Source organism: Chenopodium album, chromosome 16 (assembly GCF_948465745.1).
Source record: "Chenopodium album chromosome 16, dcCheAlbu1.1, whole genome shotgun sequence".
Taxonomy (NCBI): Eukaryota; Viridiplantae; Streptophyta; class Magnoliopsida; order Caryophyllales; family Amaranthaceae; genus Chenopodium; species Chenopodium album.
The window spans coordinates 48,335,465-48,348,623 of NC_137849.1; the positions used below are offsets into that span (position 1 = coordinate 48,335,465).

The 13,159-nt window shown below is 33.7% G+C and overlaps 1 protein-coding gene across 1 annotated transcript; it reads right to left on the bottom strand.

The window, feature by feature from the left end:
* Positions 1 to 2,274: 2,274 nt before the first annotated feature.
* LOC145585746 (uncharacterized) lies at positions 2,275 to 7,717 on the bottom strand. The gene is made up of 9 exons (XM_081642459.1): positions 7,387 to 7,717; positions 7,019 to 7,301; positions 6,381 to 6,482; positions 6,213 to 6,295; positions 5,993 to 6,109; positions 4,773 to 4,875; positions 4,143 to 4,683; positions 3,783 to 3,973; positions 2,275 to 2,822 (listed from the first exon to the last, which is right to left on the bottom strand). Exons 1-9 carry the CDS (start codon positions 7,512 to 7,514, stop codon positions 2,706 to 2,708), a joined length of 1,665 nt encoding a protein of 554 aa, XP_081498585.1. The 5' UTR covers positions 7,515 to 7,717; the 3' UTR covers positions 2,275 to 2,705.
* Between the last annotated feature and the right edge of the window lie 5,442 nt (positions 7,718 to 13,159).

Here is a 13,159-nt window from a genome sequence, read left to right on the forward strand (position 1 = left end):
TGCTTTACTTTTTGAGTTTTTGTTTCATTTATTTTCTATTTAATTTTCTTTAAATTATTTCTCTCAAATCTCTTAATAGCTAGCAAGTCATTGTGAGGATGCATTTTGAGATAAAAAAATGTTAGTAACTATATAAGTCCACTGATTGTTCATATAAATAAAGGTTTGAAATGGCATTGAGTCATCAATCACGAAAGATATGTTGTAATTGGCTAAACTAATACGGAGTAGTTAAGATACAAAGTAGAAAATCTCAACCACTCAAGTAGTCTCATATAGAGTTCATAGGAAGCACCTTTTCCCCTATTATTTCTGGATTTGAAAAAATAAAAAAATATTGTAATACACGTAAATCACTTTCGAAAATAAATTCCAAAAGTTGATGGACATAGGGGGTGTCTCTCAAGGTTAATAAAAAGTTTGTTTGAAACTATAATAGCCTTACCATTACAGAGATGAATTCAATAACCAAATAAATAATTCTAAATTTTGTTATTGTTATTTATTCGAGTCACAAATGACATGGATATGATTTAAGCTAGCTTACCTCTATGTAATCATACTAACAACAAGAACATGCAGAATTTTTTTTCCCCTATCTAAAAGAATCATATCTGCCTCATAACAGTTGAAGATATGAAGTTGAACTGTTGAAGAGTATTAAGACTCCCAAATCCAAGTGAATAGCTGGCAAGCAAGATAAGCTCTTATATTATACAACTACCTATTTTAAAAGTGTCTTCTTTTTGAAAGTGGCTTTCATTTTCATTTTCATGATTATTAGTTAAGTACGGAACGCTAATTAATTGTTTCTATCATATGATCACTTGTAAATATGATCTAATTATGTAGCCAACACCTGGATCTAACTTTTCTCTTGCAAATCTAGATTTTTAATACTTGAACTCACAACCTCTCAATTGAAATGTATGTAATTGACATACCAACTAATCAATATGACAATATTACAATACCATTGTATGCAAATCTAGAAGTTCATTTCTGCTTATTTAGATTTTATTAGGACAATATCATAAGTTTTAACAAAGATTAGAGTAAAGGCATACATTTATTAGTTTTGTCACTCTCATTAATAGCTAGAACAGTAGAACTCAATCAACTCATAATATGGCAGACAAAACCGACAAGTATAAAGAAAATGGATACTGAAAGTTTGAAAGAGGCCAATTATTATTGACGACTTTGTTTCAAATTTAGATCAAAATTACAAGATACAAAGTGTGAATTTTTAAGTTATACACAATAATATGCAAATATTAGCTGACTTGAAAAAAGAGAGGTCGACAAAAAGATATTTTTTATATCTTCATTATTATAAGTTGTGAACGTCAATTAATTTAGTCATACAAGACTGCATTCTTTTTAAGAACAAATTAAGACGCTTTTATTTGTGCTTTCAAAAATTAGTGTTACTAAATAAAAGCTCATTTTTAATTGGTAACTGCTTCACAAATACACCAGTAATGTATTTAAATCAACAAAATCTAGTAGTACCTTTGTTAATTACTTGATGTTCTCTACACTTGTCATGTTATTTTTACATTGTACCCATCATTTAAAAAGTTAGACAGTTTTCTTATTACATACATCAAAACATTACCAACTCTTTGTAATTTTTCGCACACGAAACCAATGGGCAATGGTGTTAATAGTTAAATATAACATTAAAGTTCATGATAACTACGAAGTGCTAAGAATATTTAGAAATGAATGTAGTATAAAGGGGTATTAATCTATTAGACTACACGTAATCAAAACGTATAAAATAAGATTGACTTCACAAAATCTACTTTTCTTGTCGAAATTTCGCACGAATTTGCATGATAAGTTGTGAAGTCAATCTTATTGAACCTTGCATTTTTACTTGTAGGATACATGGTCAAATGACAATCGTAATCTACCAATTAAAAAGAGATTTTTCATCTGTATCTCTGTACTTTTTTGGACCACTTGCTGCCCTCCATAGTCTTGATCTCTTCTAATTACAGAACATTCAATTCAATTCAATTTTATGTATTTTCTAAAATTCTGTTCTTAAGAATAAAATAAGCCTTCTTACACAAGGGTTATGGTTATTCAGCATCTACTGCTGGAAAAGTGAACTATAAGATTGACTATAGAATTTTGAATCCTTCATTTTCCATATTGCACATGTTAGGAGACAATGTAAAACAAGCAACTACAACCCTATTGACCTCTTCTTAATTTTCACATGCCGCTATTTCATGGAAATAATATGACGTACTCAACAAGTCCAATAAGTTATTGACAGTTTGTCACATTGTCACAATCCGTCATAATTGATAATGCCATCAAATTTTCCAAAATGACCTATTAGTATTTGTTTTTACAAAAGTCGATCTAAATGAATATTCACATTACAACATCCCAACAAAATGCCCAAGATACCCAGCAGGCCACACCAATGGAAGCATAAAAATGACAATAAATCACCCTCCAATCTTCCAGTCCTCCTTGGGAATTTTAAGCACGCCTTGGAATGGCTAGACAAAAAAAAAATACTAAACTACCTGGTATACATTAATGACCTAATACATCTGCCCTACCTTTGCTTGTTTGATTCTTTCAAATATTATACAAGGATCAGGTGGGTTGAACCTACCTTGTGGCTTGACCAAGTAACTTCTTTCCTGATGCTGATAGAATACTTTTGAGTTGAGACTTTATTTGTTAGCCTTCTGAAAGAAATGTTCCATTTGCAGACACCCTTGAGACTGCATACCACTTGATTTCGTTACAGATTTGAGTCTCTTTGCTGAAGTAATGCTGTCTCTTGCATCCTGCATTCACAGGACAGGATAAAATGCATTCGGATTTGAGATTCTATACATGAAAATTCTTAACTTTGTTATTTTCCAAATAAATAATAAAAAAAAAAAAAATGGAAATGAAATTACTCGAATCCAATATAGAAGATCAGATGATCAGCTATGGACAGCAAATTGGATTGTCTTCTGAAGAAGGAATATGAATTCAGAAACATTAACTAAAGGGAGGACATCATATGAATCTTGCTCAACCATTTCTGCTATTGCCAACCTATTTTATGGTTGGGACTTGAATGCACCCTAATTTCTACTTCGTATATGACTAACTTTTTTTTAATCATTAATTAAACGTTTATCTTTGTAAGATTCAGTCACATTGCTTCTTTATAGCTTTTAATTTGTGCTTATCCTTTAGTCTAATATATAGTCAGTTAGTCATTTATACTTTTTTGAGATGTAAAACAATAGTCACATACACTTTGATTCTTGATAGATAATGGCTTACTTTACCCAAACATATATGACAGAGAATGAAAAAAAGACAGCCACTTGAACCTTAATTATAGAAGATTCGATCTTTGGGATAATGAGACTATTAATTCCAATAGCAAGGGAAATTATTTATATGTACATCATGTAGATATGCTAGGAACTCTACAGATAATTTAGATCATTACACAAGTATCTTTGTAAATGAACCTAGAATTCATGCAGAAAGTTGACTGTAGCAATCCTATCTTCACAACTTTAAAGGGGTAAATTTTGAATGCATTGCTAAGTAGTGTCTAAGGAAGAAGCTATCATATTACCACTCTATGCTCTCAAGTTATTTATGATAAACCCTACCAAAGAATTTTATAAAAAATCCAATCAGATATGAAAAAGAGATAAGAAAGTTGATGGCAGGCTATTCTAGATTTCCAGGTAAAAACAAGTCTATGCAAGGATTCAATCATAAGGAAGATAACCTACCATAGAAGCCTGATTAAGAGATCTCAGAACTTTAACCCTACCACCCCTTCCGTCTGCTCCTTCAGAAATTAAGGTATCAGTATTACTATGTAATCCCAGAGATGACTTGTTCTGTGGCCGCTTGCACCATTTTCCCAGATACCTGTTTGCTCCATCTGGTCCAAGTAACCCTCCAGTAAAACATCGATCTCCTGGAAATAAAAAAAGGAAATGATAATAGTACATGAGTATAAAAAGTTATGTAATGATATGATTCACGCTGCAAAAATATAATTTGACTGTAGTCTTTTGGCAAATTAATAAAACTTCAAGTCATAATTGCATTTGGATTAATAATATGCAAAAAGAAATACCACATGCCTGGCTCAGCAAGAGGAATTGGAGCAGTGGTATCTGCTTTGGACTTAAATGAAGGTTGAACTTGTCTTATATCCTGAAGAAGCAACCCCTTTGTACCAGAATGATCATTAGGCACTTCATTCCTTAGACCAGCCGAACATGAGAACCCAAATTGGTGATCTGGTTGCTGCATCCAGTCCTCATTACTGTCACAATCAACAAGCCCCAACGATTTACTCTTCTGATTATCAGCCTTCGAATGGGAATCCACAGTTTTCAATTTCTGCAGTTCATCCTTGCAGGGGAAAGTACAATCATCTCTATTTGTTTCCTTAACCACAAATGGATCATCATTTTCCTCTCCATCCAAATCAATCACTGAAGTTGGGGATTTTCCCTTTTGCTCAGCAGTTGGATGCTCGAAAGCATATGAAGGCTCTGTGCTTTTACTGACGCTTGGCAAGATTACATCATTGCAATTTCTTTTCTTGGAAGCTTTTAAGGACCTTAATATTTCATTATCTTTTGCTTCAATGGCTATCTCCAGTTCCTGAACTCTTGTCTAGTAGCAATGGAATAATAGCAAAAAATCAGATAATAGTCAACTATTGCTGATTGTAACAAAAGCACTAATAGGATCAATTGGACTACCTTGAGCTTTACTATCTTTTCTTTTGCCTTCTCAAGCTTTCTCAGTGAACGAGCTTCTCCCCTCCCCAAAGAGTTGCACTTAGCCATCAATTCTTTGTAGCTCCTTGGAGGAAATGAAATTTCAATATGTTTATTCAGTATGCTGGACAAAGGATTAATTATCTATTCAAAACTAGTGGAACGGGGAAAACACACACACACACAAAATAAAGTCACTGCATCTACACTTATATTCTGGATTCAAAAGAAGAACATGACAATTTTTTACTGATTCATGGGCAGAAACTCATCAAAGACAATTGCCAAGGCTTTTGTACTCGGTAAAATTATATCACTCTTCAATTTTTTCCTAGGCAGTAATAAATTATGCCTTTGAAAAATCTCTACCCGAATTATATCATATATACTTCAAGATGAAGAGACAGTCCAAGAGAAAACAGCAATATCGAAAACAATACTACCAAGAGCTAAAATCAATTTGTACCTTTACACCAAACAAACCTTTAAAAAAAGATTCAGATTTTTAACTTGTAGGTAAGGGAAAAGGTAATAAAAATATAGGTGAGAATAACAAATAGCAGTGTCCCTTATAATGGGTTGCCATTGTACATTTGTAACTAACTACACAAAGAAACAGAAGATAACCTGTGGAAAGAATCAAAAGTTGGTACGGTTCTCCTACAATCCTCTTGAAGCCAGTAAAGGGTTCTTGAAAATATGCAGTAAAATTCAAACCACATTGGTGCCAAATGACTTTGTATATTTCCCAAGCTTACAGTGCCGTCACAAGATTTATAAGTTGGTTCTGAATTCTAAATATTTGCAGTGTATAATGCAAACACACTACAAAAGGCAAGGATTGTAACAATATAACTATATAAGAAACATTCATCAGCAGATATATGTTCAGTATCCAAAATCAATGATGTAGTCAAAATTTCAAATTCCAGCATATCCCTGAAGAATTACACTTGCACTTCCTAACCTCCAGGAAGCATCATCTAGGATCTTTATGCACCCATGCCTCAACATGAAATCTACTAATATCTACTGGTGCAAATAAAGAAGAGAGTAGTATACAGTTCATTCAGCATATGTCAAGACTTGGCCAAACCATCAAACACAAAGTGCAAATGAGAGGCTTTATTATATAACAAAGGCATAGACATCCATATCAGCATATATTACAGAAAAAAAATAAACCAACACTCATCACTCACTTGTTACGAATAACCAATGACTTCTTGAGTACATCAATTGCATCTTGGTTATTACTTTCATGACCAATTGTAGCAAGTTTCACGATCTCTTCTTCCTCCAAGTTACAATCTGACACCCTAAGCACAAAAGACAAAGCCAGAAAAACATATTAACACAATCATGCTAAGACTAACATTGGAACAGAAATTAATGGGATGTTGACACAACACTTCTACTAACAGTTTCAGGGCAGCAATCTCTTTGACTAATGCCAAATTCTTCTCTTGCAACCTTGAGCATTCCAAATTCGATTTGACTAGATCCTACATCAGCAATGCTTTAGCCAGATGCTAATCAAAAAGCAGATGTATAAGACAGTATCAGTAGAAAATTGATGATAAAACTCACACTAGATTTTGTTTGAAGCATTGCTTGGATGCACTCCTTGTTCCTCAAGGCCTCATTCTTTAACACTACTTCTTTGGATAGCTGTGCATTGCATGTTTGTAGCTGAAACACATGAAAACCAGTAGCATCAACAGATTTTCCAAGACAAAAAAAAAAAAAAAAAAAAAAAAAAAAAAAAAAAGATCCAAAAAACATTTCTGAAAAGTACTCCAAATAACTTCAATCACACAAAGCTAGAAACATCCATCTTAGCAAAATAAAAGTACTCCAGATTAGATCAAAATTGTACTATAATCCCCTAAAAAAAACATTAAGATAGAGAGCAACATGAAAGCAAGTCCACAACCACAAAACTTGTTAACCTCACATTATTGCAACCAAAATGTAAAGCAGTACAAATACTTATTGTTACTCCATTATTGTTTATACAATAACATTATGTAAACCTCACACTTTTGCACACAAAAAAATCCAAAAGAACTAAACTTTATAGTTGCTAATAATATAACATTCAAGAAAAGTCAGAAATCTAACCTAAATAACCCACATTGAGCAATTCAAATATAATTGTTAAGCTAAATTATATTCCATAATCATATAAATTTGCCCCAAATATACAAACCCATTAATGAAATTACCTGATCATTGAGTTGTTTAAGGTCCTTCTGATTCAAATCTAAAGCAGAACTAAGCCCCGCAACCTTAGCTTCCAATCGTTTAACCTCCATACGCAACAATTCCGGGGATTCATCGTCGCCAATTTTGATATGTTTCTGGGTATCAATTTGAGATTGAGAACAAATCGGATCCCCAATTGATTGAAAATAAAGACGACCCACACTTTTCTGGGTACAACCCTGCTTGCAAACTGGACATGACTGTTTCTTCGAGTTCTTGCAATACTCGAACCATTGCTGTAAACTAGGGTTTTCATATTTCAATTAATCTAATTAAAAACTACAAAAAATCAAAAAAACTAATGAATTGAAATGAAATGCAGAAGTACCAGAGTTCATGGAAGACATGGCCGCAAATGGAGATAGCTTGAAGGTCTTCAACAATGGGTTTTAGATCTTCGTAACAAATTGAACATATTGTTTTAGCGAAGCTATTATTACACGAAGATCCCACCATTCCCTGAATGATGAGGAAGAAGAAGAAGGTGAAATAATGGAGGGTTTAAGTCTGAAGAGAGAGAATGAAATTGGGGGATTTCTGGTTTTAGATTTGGATTCTGGGTTGAAATCACAATCACCGTAGGAAAATGGAGGTGAGTATGAAATTGAAATTTTCATTTTTGATTGTGCGGGGGAATTTGTTTTCTGGGCGGGAACATTTTTTCAGATTTGGGATTTTGTGGATTAAAAAAATTCAGTTCTGGCAATGTGCATTATTCATAGTGAAATTGCCAATTACGGTAAGTAATGTGATACGGAGTATAAATACTTGTAAATAAATACTCCGTATTTCGTATTAGATTACCCTCCTTGACCAATGTGGTTAGGACAAAAGTTGGGCACTTGCTAGTCTAAAGAACTAACAGGCCTTATGTTTCAGCTCATTTTCATAACAACTACAATACATAACCTGACACATGTGTCGTGTTATGCAAATAGAATGTTAAGTGATTACGGATAAATGGGTTTGTCTAAAATGATCGTATTCAAATTGTAAATTAATGTACATGTACAACTCATGAACCTTTAAAATACCTCTTTATGCCATATCAAAAAATTTAGTAGGATCACTTCGAGTCAAAGTGGGTCATTGACTAGATGTACATAAACAGCTTTGAAGTTTTGAAAGTTTATTACTTTTATTATTACAACATAGTGCATATCTCATAGTAATATACACTATACTTTGCAAACAAGAATTAAGAGATTGATACCCTTATTACTAAGAATGACACCAAGTCACCAAGCTAAAGTTTGATTTAATGGTAAAGATTACACTTTTAAACTTTGAGGTTGAGAATTCAATCCCCACTAGAGATACTTTTAGGATGAGATCCTTTATCCTCCTCACTCGCTAGAATAAGTGAATAACACCACATTTGTCAAATAGGGTATGATATGAGTACAAACATACAATGTAAAAGACAGCGTCCGAGGAAACCCCTCTTATGCTAGAGTTAACTAGGGGACAATACATAGGTGAGAGCCTAAGAGGGGACTGTTGGTCGTGTTGGATACCTTTGGAGTACTCTTTGAAGACTTATTTATAACCTAATGGGCCCAGAACAAGATTGGGCCGATAGATTATGGCCTAATTGGAGGTTGGTTGGGCATTGTCAAGCTGAGGCCTTGACAATTAAGCTATGAGTGGCCTAAAATAAAAGCCATTTTGGCACCCAACACAATGTTTATACTCTAATACTACTAATGACATCAATATTTTTCAGATTACGACTAAATAATGTCGAGTAATTTCACCCATCTGAATTCTCAACTAAATCTGCAAGAAAAAGACGTGACATACAACTAATTTATAGCTTGCATTGAGCATTTGAGCATGGTATATCTTATTGCCTAAGATCGAGCGGATTGCATTAATTATAAATTTGGAAAATTCTATATAGTGGCCTTAAAATTTCATGTTTTTTATATGGAAGATACAATTTTTTTCAAGTCTCTTGAGTGGCACCCAAGTTTTGAAAAATTAAACATAGTGTCCTTTTTTTAGATTTTTGGCTAACCTTTACAATTAAAATGGTTAACCTTTGATTTTTTATTAAAAAATTATTTTATAAACAATAAAATTTATATAAAATTTTTTTTTTTAAAAAAAAAAAAAAAAACCCAATTACCAACCCAACCACCACCAACTCACCGGAACTCTAACCCCACAGCCCAGCCACCCCGCTAACCGGCCGGCTGACCACCCAACCCCAACCACTCCCTTTCCCTTCCCCGGCCAACCACACAACAATGAGCCCCTCCCCCGATTCGAGCCCCTCCTCCGATTCAAGCCCCCTCCCTCGACTCGACCTCCCCTTCCTCCACCGCGAGTCGGCGACCCCAAAACTAAAACCATTAACCAAACCCGAAACCCTGTAACCTAAATTACCCCAATTTGTTAAGGTTTGGGTTGGGGGTTTTGGGAGTTCGTTCTGCAATTCCGGTAAGGGAGAGGGTCAAATCAGGGGAGGGGAAAAGGAAAGGGAGTGGCTTGCCGGGAAGGGAAGGGGAGTTGCCGGCGGCTGGGCTGTGGGGTTAGGGCTCAGGGCGGCGAGGTGGTGGTGGCAGTGGGGTTTGGCACTTTGGCAGGTGGTTTGTCTTCTTTTTTTTTTTTTTTTTTATATATATTTTTGATTCATTATGGTTAACCTTAAACTTAAAAATAGACTATGGTTAATTTTTCAAAACTTGGGTGTCACTTTAGAGACTTGAAAAAAGTGTGTCATTCATGTTGAAAACATGGAACCTTGAGGCCACCATGTAGAATTTTCCTATAAATTTTTAATGCAAATTTTAAATGCATTTTCAATCAAATTGCTTAATTTTAAAATGAATGTGAAAATGAGATACAAGTACGGAAGCAGAATGCAACTAATTTATCCATATAAATAAAAAATAGTATGTGAAATCAGCAACATAGTTGCAATTAATTTTATTTAATCGTCCTAATCAAGGATCATAAAATCTTGTTTATTTGGAATATAAAGTTGGGTTTTTCTGTTTATAATAATTATAGTTAGTTGTGTAATCTGAAACCCATGATTTCATAGCTGAAAGCGTCAAATAATTATGTCTTTAATCCCAGATAATACTTTAGCTAAAACGGATTAATATAGCGTGTGAAATGGAATATGGACAATTGAGACAAACAAGCCGTAAAGCGCAAGAACAAATCTACCACTTGGATTAACTAATTGCCAAAATTAAAATAAAAACTATAGAAAGGGTTAAATCAAGCCGAAAAATGGCTTTTAAAAGTGACCCCTTACTCTTTAAGACATACTTTATATTTGTATATCATTCTTTTTGCCGTGGAAAAACGATTTTCTCTAATAAATTGACAATTATGCTTACTCCAAATTTTGCTAGGGTGTGTGAGCAGGTGAAGCAAATTCAGTAATTGTCGTATTTAAACATGTATTATAAACTATTTAATTAGAAAGCGTCTTTATCTGAATTTAATAATCCTTATTTAAATTTATTTTTCTAATAAATGGATATAACGTGATTGGAAGAGAGCTTAACTATATATTGATGGCATTAGCCTTTCACCCTCTCATAGTACAGTGTATTTGTTCTAAGGCTTTGTATGTTAGGGCTAGGGCTAGGGCTGCATGTTTGATTAGATTCAAAAGAGAACATGTCGTACCATAGGGATTCATTATATGGAGTTAATCCTGCATTGAATGGCGATGAATTTAAGATGAGAGTAATTTATTAGCTATTTTTTCATTTATCATTTTAGTTTGGAAATTTTGATTTTTATTGCCATAAAAAACACGAAAATGGTTTATAATATTATGGAAAAAAAAGGTTTTATTTTAATATTATAAAAAAAATTCACAAAATTGAATTTTACCACCACTTAACTGATTTTTGAATGGAATCCGTTAGTGAGGCCACAATGTTTACGACATGTCACCATATTATTGGTCGAAAATAATAAAAATATTTTTTTTAAAAAAAAACAAAATCCTTAAAACTAACCCAGACACCCACTCCGCCACCGTTGGTTGCACGTTGCCACCACTACCCCACCCTAACACCCCCGTTCCCAGCCCCAACCACCAGAATCTCCACCCTCCCTAAAACCCACAACCCTACCCCAATGGCCACCAAAAACGGGTGAACGTTTTTCAAACCACCCAAAAACGGTTGCTAAGGGACCAATTGTAGCAAGACCCTGACTATATCTCAACCTTGCTTTACGAGGGGGGGTGATTTTCTAGTATTTGTGGATCAAACACTTTGAGAATGAGGGGTAAGGGATTACCACCCTCAAAGTGTCTTCAGGGGGAATTAAACCCCCAACCTCAAGGTTGAAAAGTGCAATCCTTCTCGTATGTATTTTTATTACTTTTGATTTATTACTACTCTGTACTTATTTGGAATTTTTACTTATACAATGTGTATGCAATTGAAGCTATAATGATCATGTATACACTATAGAACAAAAAAAAAAGTTGGAGTAGCGTTTAGAACCGCAGAATGGTTACCATAGGATTCTGGAAATGAGAAAAGAGAAAGAATAGGAAGGAATTTAGGATCCTCCTCCATATAGTTTATAGCTAGCTACTGGTAGTGCACTGTGCACGCCTCAAACGCAAGTCGCGTGGGCTAGGCCTGTTCACGGATCGGATATCCGATCCGAAATGTGATTTTGGATCGGATATCCGAAGACTCGGATATCAAAAATTGATATCCAAATCCGATTTGAAAAATTCGGATATCCGATATTCGGATATTCCAAAATTTTCGGATCGGATGCTTCGGATATCCATTATCCAATATTAAGTAAAATTGTTATGATTACTTTCTAAATTTCACTAATTTTACCGTTTTTTTTATCTCTAAGTTGTACAAAATATTTTAACAAAAATAGTAGTTCTTTTGCAATTAATATTATCATCAAATATATTAAGAATATTACAATAAGTTAATAATACAGGGTTAGTTTTGTATGAACAATTCAAAAATTATATTATTTTAGGCTTTATATTTCGGATATTTTTCGGATATCGGATATCCGAAATTCTGAAAATTAATATCCAAATCCGCATCCGATATCCGCTTTTTCGGATCGGATATCCGATCCGAAATGAAAACTCGGATCGGATATCCAAAAATTCGGATCGGTTGCGGATCGGATTATCGGATTTTCGGATTCTCGGATAGTTTTGTACAGGCCTAGCGTGGGCCCATAAATATCTGCACCGCCATGTGTCAGTTTTTAAATTCATGCATCCCTCGTTTTTTGGGGGTCACACCCTAACATTAGCTCCCACCAACTCCCTTATACCACGCGCATTTCTTTTGAGTGATCCACCATTTTTTCGTGTTTATCCCATAAAACTTTCAACTTTATAGCAGATGCAGATGTGTTTGTTTAATAAAAATGCGATGCAGGCATACAACGATCGATAGAGGCTTAACTTATGCAGTTATGCTTATGGTTGTACAGTTGTACGTGTTCGACTAAGTTTTATAATGTGGTTGTTTGTTGCATGGTTGTATCAAGTTGTATGGCTAAGCAAGAATGTTTGAAAATTCCAAAATAATCTAATCCGTATTTTTAAATATTTTATGCCAAAAAACATGATACCATTTGTACATATTTTATATAATTTTTAATACATTATCGTGAATGTTCATATACGTAGTATAAAAAACGATAACTTAAATTCAAGTATCCTTGAATTTTTAATGTGGTTAATTTGTTATAACTTTTCGATTCAAAAAGGTTGATCATTTCTAATTTCAGATATTCTAGTGTTCACTCTCTAGGAAAAAAAAAAAGAAAAAAAAAAAAGAAAAAAAAGTTATACTCCATATTCATGAAGTTTGATCATTTACTTTCACTTTTGAACAATGCAAGGTTAGGGGCTATAACCTCCTCAATTTATTTTGACTCATTTCAAATAAAACAAGCTGAATCTAAAATTTAGGCAAAATAAGATATGACAAGTCAATATGAATGGGAGCTAAGAGAAAAATACCTATTGCTAGTGGTTAATTAAAATAAGCAACTTATATAAACATAACACAATCTATATTTCCAATTAAACATTTCACTTTTATCTTAATGCTTTACTTGAAAAT